General features: G+C 43.1%; 1 protein-coding gene across 3 annotated transcripts in view; it reads left to right on the forward strand.

Annotated features, from left to right (window-relative positions):
• Nucleotides 1-23,256, forward strand: part of MTX3 (metaxin 3) — a 212,767-nt gene extending 189,511 nt beyond the window's left edge. For 2 of the 3 annotated variants that reach the window (XM_086960729.1, XM_086960730.1), the window contains exon 9: nt 15,441-23,256. In XM_086960729.1, the coding sequence (XP_086816855.1) occupies nt 15,441-15,551 (111 nt within the window). In that variant the 3' untranslated portion in view covers nt 15,552-23,256. The remainder of the gene's footprint in view (nt 1-15,440) is intronic. The other variant, XM_086960731.1, reaches the window with a different exon arrangement.
• The last annotated feature ends 1,107 nt before the right edge of the window (nt 23,257-24,363 follow it).

Genomic DNA, 24,363 nt, shown 5'->3' on the forward strand with positions numbered 1-24,363 from the left:
TGACTTGTCTATCCCAGTGTTAATATCAGGCAGGTGTGGCTTGTCTATCCCAGCGTTAATGTCAGGTAGGTGTGACTTGTCTATCCTGGTGTTAATGTCAGGCAGGCGTGGCTTGTCTATCCTGGTACTAATGTCAGACAGGTGTGGCTTGTCTATTCTGGTGTTAATGTCAGGTAGGTGTGACTTGTCTATCCCGGTGTTAATATCAGGCAGGTGTAGCTTGTCTATCCCGGTGTTAATGTCAGGCAGGTGCGGCTTGTCTAGTGTGGTGTTAATGTCAGGCAGGTGTGGCTTGTCTAGTCTGGTGTTAATGTCAGGCAGGTGTGGCTTGTCTATCCCAGTGTTAATGTCAGGCAGATGCGGCTTGTCTAGTGTGGTGTTAATGTCAGGCAGGTGTGGCTTGTCTATCCCGGTGTTAATGTCAGGCAGGTGTGGCTTGTCTATTCTGGTGTTAATGTCAGGTAGGTGTGACTTGTCTATCCGGGTGTTAATATCAGGCAGGTGTGGCTTGTCTATCCGGGTGTTAATGTCAGGCAGGTGTGGCTTGTCTAGTGTGGTGTTAATGTCAGGTAGATGTGGCTTGTCTAGTCTGGTGTTAATGTCAGGCAGGTGTGGCTTGTCTATACCAGTGGTAGGCAGGTTTGGCTTGTCTATTCTGGTGTTAATGTCAGGTAGGTGTGGCTTGTCTATCCCGGTGTTAATGTCAGGCAGGTGCGGCTTGTCTAGTGTGGTGTTAATGTCAGGCAGGTGTGGCTTGTCTAGTGTGGTGTTAATGTCAGGTAGATGTGGCTTGTCTAGTGCGGTGTTAATGTCAGGTAGATGTGGCTTGTCTAGTCTGGTGTTAATGTCAGGCAGGTGTGGCTTGTCTATCCCATTGGTATTCAGGTTTGGCTTGTCTATTCTGGTGTTAATGTCAGGTAGGTGTGGCTTGTCTATCCCGGTGTTAATGTCAGGCAGGTGCGGCTTGTCTAGTGTGGTGTTAATGTCAGGTAGATGTGGCTTGTCTAGTCTGGTGTTAATGTCAGGCAGGTATCCCATTGGTAGGCAGGTTTGGCTTGTCTATTCTGGTGTTAATGTCAGGTAGATGTGGATTGTCTAGTCTGGTGTTAATGTCAGGCAGGTGTGGCTTGTCTATACCAGTGGTAGGCAGGTTTGGCTTGTCTATTCTGGTGTTAATGTCAGGTAGGTGTGGCTTGTCTATCCCGGTTTTAATGTCAGGCAGGTGTGGCTTGTCTAGCCTGTTGTCAATGTCTCCCATGATAAGAATTTTAGGTGATTCCATGATCTAAAAGGGCAGAAGCTCAATCAGGCAGCACTAAAATGAGCAGCAGGACCAAGGAGGATGATACATCGAAGTTTCCAAGAACGATGCGGTGGGACATATTGCTTCTTGCATCTAGGGCAAATGCATCTAAGGATCAAGAAAACAAAAGTGCTGGGAAGGGAATGGAAGGGTTACCTTAGTTTATTAGACTTCTAGAGAGCAGCCTTTATTTGACGTAAAGAGAGTAGCCACTTCCTAAGCGCTGACAGGAGGGAAGGAATGAGATCAAAAAAAGACATAGTGTATAAAAGTCTAAAATCCTGTGAACGTTATATATTAGACCGTTTGGAAACCTGATTGGCCAGATGTCACTGTACAAAAGTCTACTTTAGCCGAGTGTTTAGAGTCTTGAATACAGGATATATAAACATTGGCACTCTTAATATTAAGCAGCTTTTTGGAAGTTCTACCCAATAGCATTGTTTCACCCATGGGCAGTAAACCAGATGCTCTGTATTACATTTTCTAGCTTAATTCAGAGAAATACCTGAGAGCTAAGGGTCTGTAATCACGGGACGTAACCTTTATGAGATGGGTAATCTCGTTGAGAGCATTGGATACCGATGAGTTAAACTTGAGTCCACTGTCTTTCATTTTTGAATTAAGAATGAAGAAGAGGAAAGAGAGTGATCAAGTTCAAATGGAAGGATTTTAAATAAATGACGAAGTGACTATAGTGCTATGGTGGGCAACGTACTGGGTAGGCAAAAGGGCACAACATGACCTTTGGGCAAATGGACTCCAGTGCTAGAGTCAAGAAGAGAAGAAATGTCAGGCAGGTGTGGCTTGTCTATCCTGGTGTTCATGTCAGGCAGGCGTGGCTTGTCTGTCCTGGTGTTAACATCAGGCAGGTGTGGCTTGTCTATCCTGGTGTTAATGTCAGGCAGGTGTGGCTTGCTATCCTGGTGTTAATGTCAGGTAGGTGCGGCTTTTCTATCCCGGTGTTAATGTCAGGCAGGTGTGGCTTGTCTATTCTGGTGTTCATGTCAGACAGGTGTGGCTTGTCTATCCTGGTGTTAATGTCAGGCAGGTGTGGCTTGCTATCCCAGTGTTAATGTCAGGTAGGTGTGGCTTGTCTATCCCAGCGTTAATGTCAGGTAGGTGTGGCTTTTCTATCCCGGTGTTAATATCAGGCAGGTGTGGCTTGTCTATCCCAGCGTTAATGTCAGGTAGGTGTGGCTTTTCTATCCCGGTGTTAATGTCAGGCAGCTGTGGCTTGTCTATCCTGGTACTAATGTCAAACAGGTGTGGCTTGTCTATTCTGGTGTTAATGTCAGGCAGGTGTGGCTTGTCTATCCTGGTGTTAATGTCATGCAGGTGTGGCTTGTCTATTCTGGTGTTCATGTCAGACAGGCGTGATTTGTCTATCCTGGTGTTAATGTCAGGCAGGTGTGGCTTGCTATCCCAGTGTTAATGTCAGGTAGGTGTGGCTTGTCTGTCCTGGTGTTAATGTCAGGCAGGTGTGGCTTGTCTAGCCCAGTGTTAGCGTCAGGCAGGTGTGGCTTGTCTATCCTGGTGTCAAAATCAGGCAGGTGTGGCTTGTCTATCCTGGTGTCAAAATCAGGCAGGTGTGGCTTGTCTATCCCGGTGTTAATGTCAGGCTGGTATGGCTTGTCTATCCCTGTGTTAATGTCAGGCAGAGGTGTCTTGTCTAGTCTGGCGTTAATGTCAGGCAGGTGTGGCTTCTGTATCCCAGTGTTAATGTCAGGCAGGTGTGGCTTGTCTATCCCGGTGTTAATGTCAGGCAGGTGTGGCTTGTCTATCCCGGTGTTAATGTCAGGCAGGTGTGGCTTGTCTATCCCGGTGTTAATGTCAGGCAGGTGTGGCTTGTCTATCCTGGTACTAATGTCAGACAGGTGTGGCTTGTCTATTCTGGTGTTAATGTCAGGCAGGTGTGGCTTGTCTATCCCGGTGTTAATGTCAGGCAGGTGTGGCTTGTCTATCCTGGTACTAATGTCAGGCAGGTGTGGCTTGTCTATCCCGGTGTTAATGTCAGGCAGGTGTGGCTTGTCTATTCTGGTGTTAATGTCAGCCAGGTATGACTTGTCTATCCTGGTGTTAATATCAGGCAGGTGTGGTTTGTCTATCCCAGCGTTAATGTCAGGTAGGTGTGACTTGTCTATCCTGGTGTTAATGTCAGGCAGGCGTGGCTTGTCTATCCTGGTACTAATGTCAGACTGGTGTGGCTTGTCTATTCTGGTGTTAATGTCAGGTAGGTGTGACTTGTCTATCCCGGTGTTAATATCAGGCAGGTGTAGCTTGTCTATCCCGGTGTTAATGTCAGGCAGGTGCGGCTTGTCTAGTGTGGTGTTAATGTCAGGCAGGTGTGGCTTGTCTAGTCTGGTGTTAATGTCAGGCAAGTGTGGCTTGTCTATCCCAGTGTTAATGTCAGGCAGGTGCGGTTTGTCTAGTGTGGTGTTAATGTCAGGCAGGTGTGGCTTGTCTATCCCGGTGTTAATGTCGGGCAGGTGTGGCTTGTTTATTCTGGTGTTAATGTCAGGTAGGTGTGACTTGTCTATCCCAGTGTTAATATCAGGCAGGTGTGGCTTGTCTATCCCAGTGTTAATGTCAGGCAGGTGCGGCTTGTCTAGTGTGGTGTTAATGTCAGGCAGGTGTGGCTTGTCTATCCCGGTGTTAATGTCGGGCAGGTGTGGCTTGTTTATTCTGGTGTTAATGTCAGGTAGGTGTGACTTGTCTATCCCGGTGTTAATATCAGGCAGGTGTGGCTTGTCTATCCCAGCGTTAATGTCAGGTAGGTGTGACTTGTCTATTCTGGTGTTAATGTCAGGTAGGTGTGACTTGTCTATCCCGGTGTTAATATCAGGCAGGTGTGGCTTGTCTATCCGGGTGTTAATGTCAGGCAGGTGTGGCTTGTCTAGTGTGGTGTTAATGTCAGGTAGATGTGGCTTGTCTAGTCTGGTGTTAATGTCAGGCAGGTGTGGCTTGTCTATACCAGTGGTAGGCAGGTTTGGCTTGTCTATTCTGGTGTTAATGTCAGGTAGGTGTGGCTTGTCTAGTGTGGTGTTAATGTCAGGCAGGTGCGGCTTGTCTAGTGTGGTGTTAATGTCAGGCAGGTGTGGCTTGTCTAGTGTGGTGTTAATGTCAGGTAGATGTGGCTTGTCTAGTGTGGTGTTAATGTCAGGTAGATGTGGCTTGTCTAGTCTGGTGTTAATGTCAGGCAGGTGTGGCTTGTCTATCCCATTGGTATTCAGGTTTGGCTTGTCTATTCTGGTGTTAATGTCAGGTAGGTGTGGCTTGTCTATCCCGGTGTTAATGTCAGGCAGGTGTGGCTTGTCTAGTGTGGTGTTAATGTCAGGTAGATGTGGCTTGTCTAGTCTGGTGTTAATGTCAGGCAGGTGTGGCTTGTCTATCCCATTGGTAGGCAGGTTTGGCTTGTCTATTCCGGTGTTAATGTCAGGTAGGTGTGGCTTGTCTATCCCGGTTTTAATGTCAGGCAGGTGTGGCTTGTCTAGCCTGTTGTCAATGTCTCCCATGATAAGAATTTTAGGTGATTCCATGATCTAAAAGGGCAGAAGCTCAATCAGGCAGCACTAAAATGAGCAGCAGGACCAAGGAGGATGATACATCGAAGTTTCCAAGAACGATGCGGTGGGACATATTGTCTCTTGCATCTAGGGCAAATGCATCTAAGGATCAAGAAAACAAAAGTGCTGGGAAGGGAATGGAAGGGTTACCTTAGTTTATTAGACTTCTAGAGAGCAGCCTTTATTTGACGTAAAGAGAGTAGCCACTTCCTAAGCGCTGACAGGAGGGAAGGAATGAGATCAAAAAAAGACATAGTGTATAAAAGTCTAAAATCCTGTGAACGTTATATATTAGACCGTTTGGAAACCTGATTGGCCAGATGTCACTGTACAAAAGTCTACTTTAGCCGAGTGTTTAGAGTCTTGAATACAGGATATATAAACATTGGCACTCTTAATATTAAGCAGCTTTTTGGAAGTTCTACCCAATAGCATTGTTTCACCCATGGGCAGTAAACCAGATGCTCTGTATTACATTTTCTAGCTTAATTCAGAGAAATACCTGAGAGCTAAGGGTCTGTAATCACGGGACGTAACCTTTATGAGATGGGTAATCTCGTTGAGAGCATTGGATACCGATGAGTTAAACTTGAGTCCACTGTCTTTCATTTTTGAATTAAGAATGAAGAAGAGGAAAGAGAGTGATCAAGTTCAAATGGAAGGATTTTAAATAAATGACGAAGTGACTATAGTGCTATGGTGGGCAACGTACTGGGTAGGCAAAAGGGCACAATATGACCTTTGGGCAAATGGACTCCAGTGCTAGAGTCAAGAAGAGAAGAAATGTCAGGTAGGTGTGGCTTGTCTATCCTGGTGTTCATGTCAGGCAGGCGTGGCTTGTCTGTCCTGGTGTTAACATCAGGCAGGTGTGGCTTGTCTATCCTGGTGTTAATGTCAGGCAGGTGTGGCTTGCTATCCTGGTGTTAATGTCAGGTAGGTGCGGCTTTTCTATCCCGGTGTTAATGTCAGGCAGGTGTGGCTTGTCTATTCTGGTGTTCATGTCAGACAGGTGTGGCTTGTCTATCCTGGTGTTAATGTCAGGCAGGTGTGGCTTGCTATCCCAGTGTTAATGTCAGGTAGGTGTGGCTTGTCTATCCCAGCGTTAATGTCAGGTAGGTGTGGCTTTTCTATCTTGGTGTTAATATCAGGCAGGTGTAGCTTGTCTATCCCAGCGTTAATGTCAGGTAGGTGTGGCTTTTCTATCCCGGTGTTAATGTCAGGCAGGTGTGGCTTGTCTATCCTGGTACTAATGTCAAACAGGTGTGGCTTGTCTATTCTGGTGTTAATGTCAGGCAGGTGTGGCTTGTCTATCCTGGTGTTAATGTCATGCAGGTGTGGCTTGTCTATTCTGGTGTTCATGTCAGACAGGCGTGATTTGTCTATCCTGGTGTTAATGTCAGGCAGGTGTGGCTTGCTATCCCAGTGTTAATGTCAGGTAGGTGTGGCTTGTCTGTCCTGGTGTTAATGTCAGGCAGGTGTGGCTTGTCTAGCCCAGTGTTAGCGTCAGGCAGGTGTGGCTTGTCTATCCTGGTGTCAAAATCAGGCAGGTGTGGCTTGTCTATCCTGGTGTCAAAATCAGGCAGGTGTGGCTTGTCTATCCCGGTGTTAATGTCAGGCTGGTATGGCTTGTCTATCCCTGTGTTAATGTCAGGCAGGTGCGGCTTGTCTAGTGTGGTGTTAATGTCAGGTAGATGTGGCTTGTCTAGTCTGGTGTTAATGTCAGGCAGGTGTGGCTTGTCTATCCCATTGGTATTCAGGTTTGGCTTGTCTATTCTGGTGTTAATGTCAGGTAGGTGTGGCTTGTCTATCCCGGTGTTAATGTCAGGCAGGTGTGGCTTGTCTAGTGTGGTGTTAATGTCAGGTAGATGTGGCTTGTCTAGTCTGGTGTTAATGTCAGGCAGGTATCCCATTGGTAGGCAGGTTTGGCTTGTCTATTCTGGTGTTAATGTCAGGTAGGTGTGGCTTGTCTATCCCGGTTTTAATGTCAGGCAGGTGTGGCTTGTCTAGCCTGTTGTCAATGTCTCCCATGATAAGAATTTTAGGTGATTCCATGATCTAAAAGGGCAGAAGCTCAATCAGGCAGCACTAAAATGAGCAGCAGGACCAAGGAGGATGATACATCGAAGTTTCCAAGAACGATGCGGTGGGACATATTGCTTCTTGCATCTAGGGCAAATGCATCTAAGGATCAAGAAAACAAAAGTGCTGGGAAGGGAATGGAAGGGTTACCTTAGTTTATTAGACTTCTAGAGAGCAGCCTTTATTTGACGTAAAGAGAGTAGCCACTTCCTAAGCGCTGACAGGAGGGAAGGAATGAGATCAAAAAAAGACATAGTGTATAAAAGTCTAAAATCCTGTGAACGTTATATATTAGACCGTTTGGAAACCTGATTGGCCAGATGTCACTGTACAAAAGTCTACTTTAGCCGAGTGTTTAGAGTCTTGAATACAGGATATATAAACATTGGCACTCTTAATATTAAGCAGCTTTTTGGAAGTTCTACCCAATAGCATTGTTTCACCCATGGGCAGTAAACCAGATGCTCTGTATTACATTTTCTAGCTTAATTCAGAGAAATACCTGAGAGCTAAGGGTCTGTAATCACGGGACGTAACCTTTATGAGATGGGTAATCTCGTTGAGAGCATTGGATACCGATGAGTTAAACTTGAGTCCACTGTCTTTCATTTTTGAATTAAGAATGAAGAAGAGGAAAGAGAGTGATCAAGTTCAAATGGAAGGATTTTAAATAAATGACGAAGTGACTATAGTGCTATGGTGGGCAACGTACTGGGTAGGCAAAAGGGCACAACATGACCTTTGGGCAAATGGACTCCAGTGCTAGAGTCAAGAAGAGAAGAAATGTCAGGCAGGTGTGGCTTGTCTATCCTGGTGTTAATGTCAGGCAGGTGTGGCTTGCTATCCTGGTGTTAATGTCAGGTAGGTGCGGCTTTTCTATCCCGGTGTTAATGTCAGGCAGGTGTGGCTTGTCTATTCTGGTGTTCATGTCAGACAGGTGTGGCTTGTCTATCCTGGTGTTAATGTCAGGCAGGTGTGGCTTGCTATCCCAGTGTTAATGTCAGGTAGGTGTGGCTTGTCTATCCCAGCGTTAATGTCAGGTAGGTGTGGCTTTTCTATCCCGGTGTTAATATCAGGCAGGTGTGGCTTGTCTATCCCAGCGTTAATGTCAGGTAGGTGTGGCTTTTCTATCCCGGTGTTAATGTCAGGCAGCTGTGGCTTGTCTATCCTGGTACTAATGTCAAACAGGTGTGGCTTGTCTATTCTGGTGTTAATGTCAGGCAGGTGTGGCTTGTCTATCCTGGTGTTAATGTCATGCAGGTGTGGCTTGTCTATTCTGGTGTTCATGTCAGACAGGCGTGATTTGTCTATCCTGGTGTTAATGTCAGGCAGGTGTGGCTTGCTATCCCAGTGTTAATGTCAGGTAGGTGTGGCTTGTCTGTCCTGGTGTTAATGTCAGGCAGGTGTGGCTTGTCTAGCCCAGTGTTAGCGTCAGGCAGGTGTGGCTTGTCTATCCTGGTGTCAAAATCAGGCAGGTGTGGCTTGTCTATCCTGGTGTCAAAATAAGGCAGGTGTGGCTTGTCTATCCCGGTGTTAATGTCAGGCTGGTATGGCTTGTCTATCCCTGTGTTAATGTCAGGCAGAGGTGTCTTGTCTAGTCTGGCGTTAATGTCAGGCAGGTGTGGCTTCTGTATCCCAGTGTTAATGTCAGGCAGGTGTGGCTTGTCTATCCCGGTGTTAATGTCAGGCAGGTGTGGCTTGTCTATCCCGGTGTTAATGTCAGGCAGGTGTGGCTTGTCTATCCCGGTGTTAATGTCAGGCAGGTGTGGCTTGTCTATCCTGGTACTAATGTCAGACAGGTGTGGCTTGTCTATTCTGGTGTTAATGTCAGGCAGGTGTGGCTTGTCTATCCCGGTGTTAATGTCAGGCAGGTGTGGCTTGTCTATCCTGGTACTAATGTCAGGCAGGTGTGGCTTGTCTATCCCGGTGTTAATGTCAGGCAGGTGTGGCTTGTCTATTCTGGTGTTAATGTCAGCCAGGTATGACTTGTCTATCCTGGTGTTAATATCAGGCAGGTGTGGTTTGTCTATCCCAGCGTTAATGTCAGGTAGGTGTGACTTGTCTATCCTGGTGTTAATGTCAGGCAGGCGTGGCTTGTCTATCCTGGTACTAATGTCAGACTGGTGTGGCTTGTCTATTCTGGTGTTAATGTCAGGTAGGTGTGACTTGTCTATCCCGGTGTTAACATCAGGCAGGTGTAGCTTGTCTATCCTGGTGTTAATGTCAGGCAGGTGCGGCTTGTCTAGTGTGGTGTTAATGTCAGGCAGGTGTGGCTTGTCTAGTCTGGTGTTAATGTCAGGCAAGTGTGGCTTGTCTATCCCAGTGTTAATGTCAGGCAGGTGCGGCTTGTCTAGTGTGGTGTTAATGTCAGGCAGGTGTGGCTTGTCTATCCCGGTGTTAATGTCGGGCAGGTGTGGCTTGTTTATTCTGGTGTTAATGTCAGGTAGGTGTGACTTGTCTATCCCGGTGTTAATATCAGGCAGGTGTGGCTTGTCTATCCCAGCGTTAATGTCAGGTAGGTGTGACTTGTCTATTCTGGTGTTAATGTCAGGTAGGTGTGACTTGTCTATCCCGGTGTTAATATCAGGCAGGTGTGGCTTGTCTATCCGGGTGTTAATGTCAGGCAGGTGTGGCTTGTCTAGTGTGGTGTTAATGTCAGGTAGATGTGGCTTGTCTAGTCTGGTGTTAATGTCAGGCAGGTGTGGCTTGTCTATACCAGTGGTAGGCAGGTTTGGCTTGTCTATTCTGGTGTTAATGTCAGGTAGGTGTGGCTTGTCTAGTGTGGTGTTAATGTCAGGCAGGTGCGGCTTGTCTAGTGTGGTGTTAATGTCAGGCAGGTGTGGCTTGTCTAGTGTGGTGTTAATGTCAGGTAGATGTGGCTTGTCTAGTGTGGTGTTAATGTCAGGTAGATGTGGCTTGTCTAGTCTGGTGTTAATGTCAGGCAGGTGTGGCTTGTCTATCCCATTGGTATTCAGGTTTGGCTTGTCTATTCTGGTGTTAATGTCAGGTAGGTGTGGCTTGTCTATCCCGGTGTTAATGTCAGGCAGGTGTGGCTTGTCTAGTGTGGTGTTAATGTCAGGTAGATGTGGCTTGTCTAGTCTGGTGTTAATGTCAGGCAGGTGTGGCTTGTCTATCCCATTGGTAGGCAGGTTTGGCTTGTCTATTCCGGTGTTAATGTCAGGTAGGTGTGGCTTGTCTATCCCGGTTTTAATGTCAGGCAGGTGTGGCTTGTCTAGCCTGTTGTCAATGTCTCCCATGATAAGAATTTTAGGTGATTCCATGATCTAAAAGGGCAGAAGCTCAATCAGGCAGCACTAAAATGAGCAGCAGGACCAAGGAGGATGATACATCGAAGTTTCCAAGAACGATGCGGTGGGACATATTGTCTCTTGCATCTAGGGCAAATGCATCTAAGGATCAAGAAAACAAAAGTGCTGGGAAGGGAATGGAAGGGTTACCTTAGTTTATTAGACTTCTAGAGAGCAGCCTTTATTTGACGTAAAGAGAGTAGCCACTTCCTAAGCGCTGACAGGAGGGAAGGAATGAGATCAAAAAAAGACATAGTGTATAAAAGTCTAAAATCCTGTGAACGTTATATATTAGACCGTTTGGAAACCTGATTGGCCAGATGTCACTGTACAAAAGTCTACTTTAGCCGAGTGTTTAGAGTCTTGAATACAGGATATATAAACATTGGCACTCTTAATATTAAGCAGCTTTTTGGAAGTTCTACCCAATAGCATTGTTTCACCCATGGGCAGTAAACCAGATGCTCTGTATTACATTTTCTAGCTTAATTCAGAGAAATACCTGAGAGCTAAGGGTCTGTAATCACGGGACGTAACCTTTATGAGATGGGTAATCTCGTTGAGAGCATTGGATACCGATGAGTTAAACTTGAGTCCACTGTCTTTCATTTTTGAATTAAGAATGAAGAAGAGGAAAGAGAGTGATCAAGTTCAAATGGAAGGATTTTAAATAAATGACGAAGTGACTATAGTGCTATGGTGGGGAACGTACTGGGTAGGCAAAATGGCACAATATGACCTTTGGGCAAATGGACTCCAGTGCTAGAGTCAAGAAGAGAAGAAATGTCAGGCAGGTGTGGCTTGTCTATCCTGGTGTTCATGTCAGGCAGGCGTGGCTTGTCTGTCCTGGTGTTAACATCAGGCAGGTGTGGCTTGTCTATCCTGGTGTTAATGTCAGGCAGGTGTGGCTTGCTATCCTGGTGTTAATGTCAGGTAGGTGCGGCTTTTCTATCCCGGTGGTAATGTCAGGCAGGTGTGGCTTGTCTATTCTGGTGTTCATGTCAGACAGGTGTGGCTTGTCTATCCTGGTGTTAATGTCAGGCAGGTGTGGCTTGCTATCCCAGTGTTAATGTCAGGTAGGTGTGGCTTGTCTATCCCAGCGTTAATGTCAGGTAGGTGTGGCTTTTCTATCCCGGTGTTAATATCAGGCAGGTGTGGCTTGTCTAGCCCAGTGTTAGCGTCAGGCAGGTGTGGCTTGTCTATCCCGGTGTCAAAATCAGGCAGGTGTGGCTTGTCTATCCCGGTGTTAATGTCAGGCTGGTATGGCTTGTCTATCCCTGTGTTAATGTCAGGCAGAGGTGTCTTGTCTAGTCTGGCGTTAATGTCAGGCAGGTGTGGCTTCTGTATCCCAGTGTTAATGTCAGGCAGGTGTGGCTTGTCTATCCCGGTGTTAATGTCAGGCAGGTGTGGCTTGTCTATCCCGGTGTTAATGTCAGGCAGGTGTGGCTTGTCTATCCCGGTGTTAATGTCAGGCAGGTGTGGCTTGTCTATCCTGGTACTAATGTCAGACAGGTGTGGCTTGTCTGTTCTGGTGTTAATGTCAGGCAGGTGTGGCTTGTCTATCCCGGTGTTAATGTCAGTCAGGTGTGGCTTGTCTATCCTGGTACTAATGTCAGGCAGGTGTGGCTTGTCTATCCCGGTGTTAATGTCAGGCAGGTGTGGCTTGTCTATTCTGGTGTTAATGTCAGCCAGGTATGACTTGTCTATCCTGGTGTTAATATCAGGCAGGTGTGGCTTGTCTATCCCAGCGTTAATGTCAGGTAGGTGTGACTTGTCTATCCTGGTGTTAATGTCAGGCAGGCGTGGCTTGTCTATCCTGGTACTAATGTCAGACAGGTGTGGCTTGTCTATTCTGGTGTTAATGTCAGCCAGGTATGACTTGTCTATCCCGGTGTTAATATCAGGCAGGTGTAGCTTGTCTATCCCGGTGTTAATATCAGGCAGGTGTAGCTTGTCTATCCCGGTGTTAATGTCAGGCAAGTGTGGCTTGTCTATCCCAGTGTTAATGTCAGGCAGGTGCGGCTTGTCTAGTGTGGTGTTAATGTCAGGCAGGTGTGGCTTGTCTATCCCGGTGTTAATGCCAGGCAGGTGTGGCTTGTCTATTCTGGTGTTAATGTCAGGTAGGTGTGACTTGTCTATCCCGGTGTTAATATCAGGCAGGTGTGGCTTGTCTATCCGGGTGTTAATGTCAGGCAGGTGTGGCTTGTCTAGTGTGGTGTTAATGTCAGGTAGATGTGGCTTGTCTAGTCTGGTGTTAATTTCAGGCAGGTGTGGCTTGTCTATACCAGTGGTAGGCAGGTTTGGCTTGTCTATTCTGGTGTTAATGTCAGGTAGGTGTGGCTTGTCTATCCCGGTGTTAATGTCAGGCAGGTGCGGCTTGTCTAGTGTGGTGTTAATGTCAGGCAGGTGTGGCTTTTCTAGTGTGGTGTTAATGTCAGGTAGATGTGGCTTGTCTAGTGTGGTGTTAATGTCAGGTAGATGTGGCTTGTCTAGTCTGGTGTTAATGTCAGGCAGGTGTGGCTTGTCTATCCCATTGGTATTCAGGTTTGGCTTGTCTATTCTGGTGTTAATGTCAGGTAGGTGTGGCTTGTCTATCCCGGTGTTAATGTCAGGCAGGTGCGGCTTGTCTAGTGTGGTGTTAATGTCAGGTAGATGTGGCTTGTCTAGTCTGGTGTTAATGTCAGGCAGGTGTGGCTTGTCTATCCCATTGGTAGGCAGGTTTGGCTTGTCTATTCTGGTGTTAATGTCAGGTAGGTGTGGCTTGTCTATCCCGGTTTTAATGTCAGGCAGGTGTGGCTTGTCTAGCCTGTTGTCAATGTCTCCCATGATAAGAATTTTAGGTGATTCCATGATCTAAAAGGGCAGAAGCTCAATCAGGCAGCACTAAAATGAGCAGCAGGACCAAGGAGGATGATACATCGAAGTTTCCAAGAACGATGCAGTGGGACATATTGCTTCTTGCATCTAGAGTACTTCACTGAACATAGGGGTGCAGTGGAGATAAGCGAGTTATTACTCGTGTGTCTATAAACTATTGTGGTGCCACATCCGAGCCTGGATGACTGATTGATGTGTAATAATTATGTAGGATGCGGTAAAGCACATTCGATATCAGGCACAGAGAATCTCGTAACCAAGTTTCTGTAAGAAATAAAATGTCATAACTGGAAGTTTTAAAAAAGTGCAATTCCCCCAAATGGTGTGGGACAGACCCAACATTAAAAGACAATTAGGTTGAGTAAAATTTCCCAGAGTATGGTTGAAGGGAACTGGTAATGAGTGAGTAGGGATTGAATGATGTGGTTGGTGGGTGAAGAACGAAGAAGAAGCATGTCACGTGAATAGGTGCAGTAGGACAAGGAAGATGCAGCATTCTCAGCCCTGGGCCGACCATGGCACGGATGGGCAACAAAGGATTTGTCTTCAGTTGCACATCCACGCCAGCATTGCGCTTAAAAACCTTCAGGGAATGAGCAGTGAGTAAGGGAGTATTTTTCTGCTGCTTCCTTTCCTTTTCGCTTCACGCAGAACTGATCGTTGCAAGAAACAAAACCACTAGGCAAGTTGGAAAAGCGGAGTCCATGATCCACTGTGTCCCATCTCCTCCCTCTAAACTAGGAATATGAGACTACTAGAAAAAGAGAACAGACAAATATGAAACACATACACTAAAGCAGAGTTGAAAGGTCACAAAGGACTGTATGCAAATATTGAAAGGGTAGGTGCTATTTCCTGATGAATTCAACCAGGCTTCCTTATGTCCATCAAACCAAAAGGAACAGCTGTTGTTCAAGGGGGCTTGATGTTATTACTTACATGAGAAAATAACGTGTTTTATTAAAAAAATAGAAATTCCTCTAAGAAACTTTAAGCAGAATGGTCGATCTAAAATCTGAGTCACCAGCTGTGATGATCTGTGCAAACATTACCCTCCCATACTCTCCTGAAGGCCTCACCCATTATATCACAAATGATCACTGGAGATATCAGTTGTGCCAGGTTTGGTCAAAGGCCCGGCTTGGCACCCTGATTTTTGGTAAACACAGTTCGAGGTCTCCTGAAGGCTGGTCCTACACTCGGAGCTCTATGGGCAAAGTCAATCCTTGTGCCCAGCGATCCCCTGGAGTAGAGATGTTGAGTTCAGCATTATTTTATGGGCTGTTCCTCCCTTCTACGTGTGATCAGAGCCCCCTGGTCGTGGCCAAAGGAAGTGTTGGTCTCAGCACCTTTTACCACTCAGCACAGTCGCTTGTGCAGGACCAGTCTGTCTGCCCGGAGCCTGAACGCAATGTATTCTCTGGTGTTGCGGTGTTGCCCACCTTCAGGGAGGTCATCGATGGTGTAATTTATGGTGTGACAAGGTATGATATGTGATGTCACCAGTGATGTCATGTAATCAGTGGTAAAATAACATCTAAGTGATTCCTATACAGTGATAATAAAGCTTGAGTTTTCTCATACATACTTAGAATCCTACTCTGGAAAACGTCTAGTGTAGCATGGTGAAGATATCCGAATTGTCCCAATTTGTCTCCATATACGTGTGGTGAATAAAGCTAGTCTATGAGGCTGGCGGAGCGACTATCCAGGGCAGTCAGATAACTGCTGTTTCCCTTGTCTGACACCAGAAAGATAGGTTGAGGAGCATGGTGAAACAGCACCTAGTTTTTCATTATTTCTCTTGTCCTCTAAGACCTGGTGTAGGTGGCTCAGCAGCAACCTGTCCTTCCTTTGCCTCCATGTGTCAAAGAACACCTTGAGCACAAGGGAAGGATCCACTTCCTTCGGGTCTTGGGTTATTTTCAATTTGGAGGCAGGAGCCAACTCGTTGTACACTTCTGTGTTGTCTCAACAGCTCCCATTTTAGCTGTGTAGTTTGATTGTAAAATGGGCAGGCAATGCACATCAAGAGCTTTACTCACAGTATACCAGCTACTTCACAGTTCAGCCTGAAAACAATACATTATGATTATAAATTGCCATTATACTAAGACGTGAGAGAAAAGAAAATATCACCCCTAAGCAAAAGAAAGTGTGAAACTATGGAACCAATAATTTGGTGTTATTTTGAAATATTGATGAAGAACATTGACAATGATTACTGGTAAAGTGAAACAGGTTTGTTGTTCTTGGAGTTCATGGAGTTTCATCTTTACACCTCATGAAACTTTAATTTTGTTACAGATGGATGACAATCTTCGAAGAAGTCCTCAGCTTCACCCTCGAAAACTGTCCATACTAAAGCCCACTCCAACAGGGGACGAGAAGAGTTCACCGCAACACTTGTCACCTTGACACTTTGCCATATCTGCCTTTTAAACAACTGAACACACTGGGTCCCTCTTTACTTGAAACTAGAGTTGACAGATGGTCGGAAAAACCCAAAATAGGTGCATGGTCTGGAGAGCCTACACACAGAGGATTAGTCACTGTCCTTTGCTGTTGGTCATCATCGGAGGATATGGAGCCCTCTTAAACCACACACTAGAATACGGTTCAAAGGGATGCTAATGAAAAGTATTGCACTGCGCTTAATGCCTTAATCTTGCACAGTTTTGACTGACCATATTTTTGTTGTCTTAGATATTTAATTTTTGAGTTACATGACTTTATTTTCATTATTTTGTGGGTTTGATTGAGTTGCAGACAAGTTAACCGTTGGTAATTGAAGGTATACTGTTGTATACTTTGATAGGCATTTCTCCTGCTGGTTGTACTTAGATTGAGTTCTGTGCTGTCTAAACATCTATATAAACAGTGGTAGATTACAAGCACTTTAAGAGTATTCCACACTATATAAAATTAGTTGAAAGGTAATGGATTAATTAATTAATGGAATTTGTTTTTATATGCGGATGTGCTGTTGACCTGTTTTAGAATGTTTGCTCTTTCTGAAGGGTTCTCATCACATTGCAGCGTATGATCATTGGCCTGACCTTGTTTAAAGCCCCAAATTAATGGTGTCCTTGGTCCTGTATCCCTGGGTCCTCGTTGTTACTTGTTTTAAATACATTTTTATGTATCACAATTACATTATTTTTGCTTCAACACTTCAGTAACATTAATTTCTTATGGGCGTACTTTTCAGTCGTTTCATTGGTATTCTTTTTATATATTTGTGGGTTTTTTTTGTTTTCTTGCTCATTCCAAGGCGAGACCCCGTCTCTCATTCTCCATCTATCAACCTCTTTCCTCCACCCACCTGATGAGTCACTTAGCTCTCCTCTCTTTAGTTACTCATGTTCAACCCACTTTCCTTATGTGAAAGGATTCGAGGACATCCCTTGAAGCCTCCTCGCTCCCCAGTTTTCCCAGTTGAGCACCCCTCCTCTTCCCAGCTTCCCATTGTTCAGAACCTTGTTTTTATTAAAACTGCTGTGCATCCAGCCTTCCTATGCTTTCCATGTTGATAATTGAGGATTGGTACTTAACAGAGACTGAGTAGCCGAGGTGTAGAAGACGCCGTATTCTACACCTCGGCTAATCAGTCTCTGTTCGGTACCAATCCTCAATTATGCTAAAAAACTACCATATTCCCCTTTGTTCCTCGTTCAGGGTGAATGTTTTCCACACTCTCTCATCTAGCCTATTGTCCATCTCCAAATTATATTGTATCGTTTATAATAGTTTCAAATGAATGCAAACCTGATGCTGATGACTCTACATTATCGTTGCTGATAGTTATTGAAAGGGAACTAATGTCACCCCCTTTTTAAAGACCTAAGGATGTGTAAACACTGTTTTAGAACTTTGTGCACCACCATGCTTAAAAACAGGGAATCCCAAATGACGTGAAAGTTGCTAAAACAAAAAGTCTGAATACACTCCTCACTACAGTGCAACCAACGTATTGTGAGCAGTGAAGTATTATCTCAGTTTAAATCACATGCCCTGCAATAGGCTTCTTTTCCTGATAGATTTTGTGTTCTCTTGTTAGTCTCTCTGAATAGTGTTTTCAGAATAATAGCAATGGCATTCAGGAAGTCCAGATTCCATGAGGAGAGGAACTAGTGAATTTTGAGCTCGAGTAGTGACTTTTGAGCTGGAATTCTGGACTCTTAAATGTGAGAGGAACATTTGCAAATCGTTTATAACCATTGAACAGGTTTTTAAGAATCCATCAACTGGAAAACTGCCTGCAATGCACACTGTTATGCTTTCACTCCTAGGCACTCCCACCTTGTTTGAAACAGAACTTAGACACATACCTGCCTAGACAATCTGATCTGAGAGCATCCTACTCCAACCCCCACCTGAAAGGGACTGGGACTAAATAAAATCAGAGAACACTGCCATTCATCCCTAGTTCAGCCCTCTGCGCATGCCCATCTAAGACCAAGAGCATTCTCCCACAACTCATTGAAGCTGGCACATTCATAAAATATAAGACTATACAAATACATCCTATTCAGAGCGCATTTACTTGGGCTAGAACAGAATCCAATCAGCAATTAAAACCTCAGAACAGTTTGCAGAATTCCTCCTTACACTACTGAAAGTGCTTCGATGCTGGGGCATATTGGGCTCTATGCGAAAGCCAGTAACCAAATATAGGAGAAACCTAAGAACATGCAATAAATAAACCTTTTCACCACCACCCAGCATCACCGTAAATCAAACGGTTGCAACTTCTGCCACTATTGAATGACACTGGTCAAACCAAATGAGTTTCTTTCCAAACAAGTATTCAATTTTTAAAAGTGATATCAAATGATTTTATTAAACACACTGTTAAACAGTTGCACGGATTTGGTGCCTGAGCTGTTTTAACAGGCTGTGTAAGATGTTGTACTTTTTAGTGCGGATCTTACAGATATTGGTTTGGTGTTGGATACTAGCCAGCTGCTTCTTTCGACCTGATATTTATGGTTGTCAGAGAAGCAGAGAGTTGTCCAACAAACATGGTCAGTTTGAATGCCCATGAGGCCATTTTTGTTTCTTTAATGTGGAAAAAGAAATTTACTCGGGTCTGCACTACCAGTCATTTGGATGAAAGGCTGTCAATTACTTAACTTCTCTCTTTCTTTTTAATCCAAATGGTTTAGTCAATGGAGAGGGCACTGTTGTGACTTATGCAAGTGTGGTCTGTGTAGTCTGTTGACTGCTTCATTTCCATATAGTGGGTGCTCTGTTGACAGGGGCTCAAGGTTTTGTACTATTTGGTCTAACCCATGGAAATGTGCAGTGGTTGAGGGCGATGGCACTGAAAGGCACTCGCTGTGTGGTCTGATGACCTTCCGAAAACCTTTGTCAGTATATCAGTGAATATATAAATTTAGTGTGATCCAGATGGAGGGACATTGTGGGGTGGAGTGGATGATACCAAAAGGTGGGCTTGGAGTAGAGAATTGCATTGGATGAGGGCCGGGGAGTGCGGTCTGTTGTCTAATGTTAGTGGTTGTTCTAAGGCTGAGGTGTACCTTTTCCATGGTACTGCTGGTTGTATCCACAGGGACTTTGACATCCAAAGTAAAATGTTGTGGCAAATGTTCATTGAGGCTGATAGGGTACTCTATGAGATTTTGGTATTTTGGTAAATATGGAACAGGGACCTGAAAGGTCTGCAAACAAGGTGGAAGATATCTGTCTTGGCTCCAGATAGTGTGAAATGGCATGTAAGGAGTTCAAAAGATTTAAGCACTGACTGCTTGCTCCAGGAGACTGAATGGCCATGAAGACTTGAAGATTAATTGCAATGCTATCTCCAGTCTTGTGTATCATCATAGTGTTGAATGTGGTATCTAAAGGGGAACTAGGCTGTGAAAGATATGCATGGGTGGAACCAGGTTTCTAAGATGAATGGATCATCTAGTTTGTGTGTTAATTTGGTATCCGTTGTATTGTTTTCTTGTCATGGTGTGTTGATAAGCATCACATGCAATGTTTGTCCTGTGAGCGTGTTATGAGAGGGGGTTATGGAGATGTCAGAAAGAGTGGTGTGTGAAAGCTCCTTTCTCTGTTTATATGAGTGCCACCCTTCTCTTACATACTTTATACACTACAGTGTGGCAATTTCCCATGCATGAGAGCTGTTGAGGACTGTCTCAAATCTGTGCTCCATGTAGCTACTACTTTACTTACACCCCCACTGTTTCTCTCACTGTGTTTTATTCTATTGCAATACTACTAGGTGCTTCTCCAGATATGTGCCCTGTTTATTTTTCACTTCCTGTTTTATTGTATTGGAGCCTTCCTAGCAGCCTAATTAGTGTTCTGATATCTTCCAGATCCTGGTCCATACTCAAAAGTGCAAACAAGAACTGTTCACCTCCTAACTCCCAATCGCTATGATACTGTCACGTGCACTAGCAGTGATGCTTGCAGCAGCTCTAATGCTGTTTTCAGAGGCTGTTTCTTCAGGGCTGCAAGTCTAGGAATACCCTGGGCATCCCTGGGTAGCGGCAACTTGTTTGAACATCTTTCTTTGTAGGAAGTGGAACAGGATTTTACTGCTTTGCACTTTGACTAAGCATTAGTCTGTTATACCCTTGAATTATCATTTCAGATCCTACAAATGATTGAGTTTCAAAACAACCTGTAGCTCTGACATACCGTTTATAGGATTTGCTTGGAACTGTTCCAACAGGGCCATTGTTAACTATAGTCTATTTACATTTTTGCCATACTTTCCAGACATTTTTCATGCTAGTTCAAGGAAGAGAAAAATGCTCCTTTCTTACTGCCTTGTTGCTGTTCTACCATACGTTCATCTGACAGAAAGCATTGGATCTTAAAATGGTAGTCTCCAACCCTGAGTACATGAACGTGACCCCTTCCCATGGATAATTATTGATCATTTTATGAATGTATTTTGTTGAGATATTAGGCTAAAATAAATGCTTGTATTTATAAATCTGTGTTATGCGTAACCAAATGCTTGTGAAAGTGATACCTCAACAGCCTGCCTACTCCTAAACACTAAAGGGAATCTCCTGTCTATCATTATAGAAAGGTAGCCATCTGAAAAAACCTGTATTGCACGGTTCCTTGCTGTAATGCATTATCTCCTTAGAAGTTGTTTGGTTGTAGGACAAAACCATACTAGTGCCTTCATTGGTCTACCGGTTAGAGAGCTGACATTTAATTGTATCCAGACTAAATGAAACAATTTATTTCATTGTCTTGTAAGGCACCAATTCTCATCAGAGCAATGTTGAAAAGTGTGTTTTGATGGCTGGTCTTCAGAATTATGCTTCAGTAGACCAACCCTGTTTATTATTATTAACACTTTGCACTGAATTTAAACTGCAGTCATCTTGTGCCTATCAAATGCTAGCACACACCCAACATCAAATGGTTTATGTGAGGATGTTGTGACTGATTCTCACATTAGTCGGCTTCTTCTGCTTTCACCTGATATTAATGAGTCATTCTGGCGATTGGCATTTAGAAACACCACAAAGACGACTGCCTTGTATCTTAAAATAGAAATGAATTTAATTCTGTTTAAAGTAATAGTGATGTTAAATGCAAAATAATTGTTTGAAAGTGAACATATGTGTCCACGCCACATTATTAGATTGTGTTTTGATTTCAAAGTCCAGATATTTTTTATGCGAGGAAGTAGCGATTTCTAATACCCATCCCATGTATACATTATAGTGAAACAGCTGAAGAGTTGTAAAAGGTTCTTGAACGTTTGCCAGGGTTCATCTTGAAGGTAGTAAAATATTTTAGAAAATTGAAACATAATATTGCATTTCAATATGTGATAATGATACATACCAAGCAAAAGAATGATTAGACTGTATTCCATCATTGCATAATTTATATTGATCACACATAATGTTAACATATTAGTGGCTGCTTTATGCACCTTCTGCTAATCTGTGATCGGTTTGTGGCTGTGCTTGACCATACTTCACTGCCACAGTCGTTTTTGAATCTTCAGTCAACAGTTTGCATAAGGTGAAAATACAGACTACAGAAATGACAACCATAAAATATTTGCCTATTAAAATATTTGCATGCTTATAATGACACTAGGATGCATGTGCCTTTAAATATACCTGACCTGGATTTAGAATATAAACACAGTTCAGGTCCATAACTGTAAGGGATGGGAGTTTGGCCACGTTTTGGTTTTTCAAATATCAATATTTTTGTAGGTAGATATTTTTGTAATGGCTTAATTGTAGTAATGTACCATTTTTAAGTCTTTATTCCTGTAGTTTTTCTTTTCCAAGGACTTATATTTTTAAAATCTCCTTCATCTTAAATTTAATGCAGTGTTAGTTGGAGGTCCTCCTTAACATTTCCCAGAAAGGAAAGGAAGTCTTAGATTGCTTGGTTTAAGTTATAATTGAGGTTTATTTCTTGTAATATGGATCTGAAGAAATAAAAGTAAACTCATAATGTTGAATTTTCTTACCCTGACAGCATGTCAAAGTATTAAACTGTACTTAGTGTATTACCTTATACTTCCTTAGCTTCCTGCTTTTCTTAATTTTGACAGGCAGATTCTGTGCCAACAATGTTAACTTGCAACCATTTATTTTGCTGCTGTCATTCAATTGGTGTGAGCAAGATGTCTGGCTTCATTGAAATGCAAAGAAGCTCTACTAACTGTAACTTTAGGTCACCTGTAAACACTCACAAACTGTACTCTTTAAATGTATCTTTAACTTCATAGGATGTACCACCTTCTACTAATGGGTTATCTATTATTTATGAAACAGGTACTTCAATGACCAAGCAGCACCCTCGGACTATCAGATTTAAATATTCACGCAACCCCTACAATGCATGTATGTTTAAATAGTGTTTTGAAGAAACCTTGTTTAGTGAGTTTATGCAGTAGGAGGTGATAGTGCCATGTGAAGGAAGGCGGAAACAGCTATTGTAAATAAATAAAGTAGGAACACAGTTGTGTCTACCAACTATGATGACTTAGGACACAATGTATTAAAAAACAACACAGCAAATGTTAATAACTACTAGCTTCAAATTCTAATCATCTATCCTCATTTAGCTTAATGCACACGTATATGATCTGTTAAAACTGTTTAAAGACGTAAATTTGTAGTGACCTATGGTGAATTCATTTGACATGAACAAACCCTTCAGTAACCCATTTAATTACATGGTTAGGTCTCTGAATTTCAAGCATAAACTGGTAGCTGGTCACTTTTGAAATATTTATAAAAGTATGGGTTAATGTCTGCCAGATGCATCTGCATTTTGTTTATTGTCCTGTGTGCCCTATACTGGACTAGCATTAGGCCCTTTTGGGAGGCATTGGCAGTCCTTTAGATAGCACAGCACAACTGCAGGTTCATTGATGTTAAGCTTTGTATCAAAGTAAAAAACCTATCCCACTTCAGCTATGCCAGGATACAATATTTCTTAAAAGCAACATGAAGGAAAATTGGAACTGGGGCAAAAGCAAAACACTAAACTGCTACAATCAGCATCTAATATGGCTTTATATCCACCAGCCACCTTAAGCTCTACATCATAAAGTAGTCTGTTGAAGTTGTGGCTGTGCTATTTTCATATGATAGGATGAATTAGGCTGATGAACTTAAAGTAACGTAAAGTGAAACCTTCCTCTGAAATATTTTGTGGCTTATTGCCTCACCTTAACAGCTTGTTAGACTCTGTCTATGTACAATAAATGTTTATATTTATAAATGTGTAAATACTGCACTTTTACACTTACTTGAAATTGTAAATCAAAGAATGTGGTTTTTATGTTTGTATATTCCTTATGGCACTTGCCAAAGGTTCAGAATGCACGATTTGGGACTTAAGTATTTTTGTGAATTTACAATTAATATTTGTTCTAGCTACATAACAGCATTGTGTTCATGTTCTGTGCGGTACTCGAAGATGCAGAGTTGTGCACCATAATAATTAATTTAGTTAACATGTAAACTGAAAGCATGTGTGACATTATTTGCAAACAAATTCATGGATTTGGATTTGTAATAGATAATGATGTACGCCATTTTATATTTTCTTGTATAGTGTGGAATTAAATACATATATTCAAGTTGAAGACACGTTCTCCTTGAGTACTTTTCCTGCAGTGGCAGCTGGTAGACTTTTCAAGCAGGTGTGTTATGAATGCACTGACCAAATTGTATCTTTATTATGTATATTAGGAACCAGCCTTACATGTAAGAGGTTGATCCAACCTACCAAAAATTGAAAATTGGGCCAAATTTCACTTTCTGTAGCACAACAACCCGTAGTGAACAAGCCATAGTTATGAAGGTCATCCTGAAGGTACACTCTAAAAATATTCTAGCGATTCATGGTCTTCCCAGTAGGCCGAACTCTTCTCAGGAATACTAGGGTAGCTCTTTAGGCCTCTCTAATCCTCTGGATACATTTTACATTTAACAGCACATTTTCTACACTGAATAATTCTCTAGAAAGTGATAGATTTTAGAGACAATTCAAACAATAGAAGTATTCAATCTATCACCATTTAAAAAAAAACATTAACCATCTCTTTTAAATGTATTACATACTTTAACTAGGAGTATTTATACCACTATGATGTGGTGGTACACCACAATTGAAACTGCTTCCCCAGAAGCAGAAATTAGATTGAGTACTCTCTTTGCTTGCGGTTAAGTAATCATTTCCACTGAACACCTGCTGTTCTGTAATTGAGGACCAAATACCTATATTCAAATATGCTAAAGTTCAACAGTATTACAAGCATAAACTCTGCAACTACTTAATTGAGTGTGCAAGCTAAAGGGTTAACCAGTTCTTTGTGATCTATCCTTTTTCCTAATGGTAAAAATGTAGACTCGAGTTCAAACAATAATCTGAAAAAGGATTTCCCACTACCAACCCCGAAAAAAGGCAGAAAAGCAAGGTTATGCTACTTAGGAAAAAATCCTGCCACCTAAAGCAAAACGTGGAATGTCCACCCTGGAAAACCTAATGTCAAATGATTGGGCACTGTCTATCATATAACAAACAGTAGACTATGAAACAGGTGCATTGTGTGCTACTGGGATCAAGGTACCCTTCTCAGCATGATCTATTTCACTTGGACTCCCATATTCAACGGGAACCATTGTGAGACCATGATATTAATTGGACATAATTTGCTGAAATACAAATGTTGCTTTAGGGGACATCAAGG

The sequence above is a fragment of the Lissotriton vulgaris genome, chromosome 3_1 (genome assembly GCF_964263255.1).
Source record: "Lissotriton vulgaris chromosome 3_1, aLisVul1.2, whole genome shotgun sequence".
NCBI lineage: Eukaryota > Metazoa > Chordata > Amphibia > Caudata > Salamandridae > Lissotriton > Lissotriton vulgaris.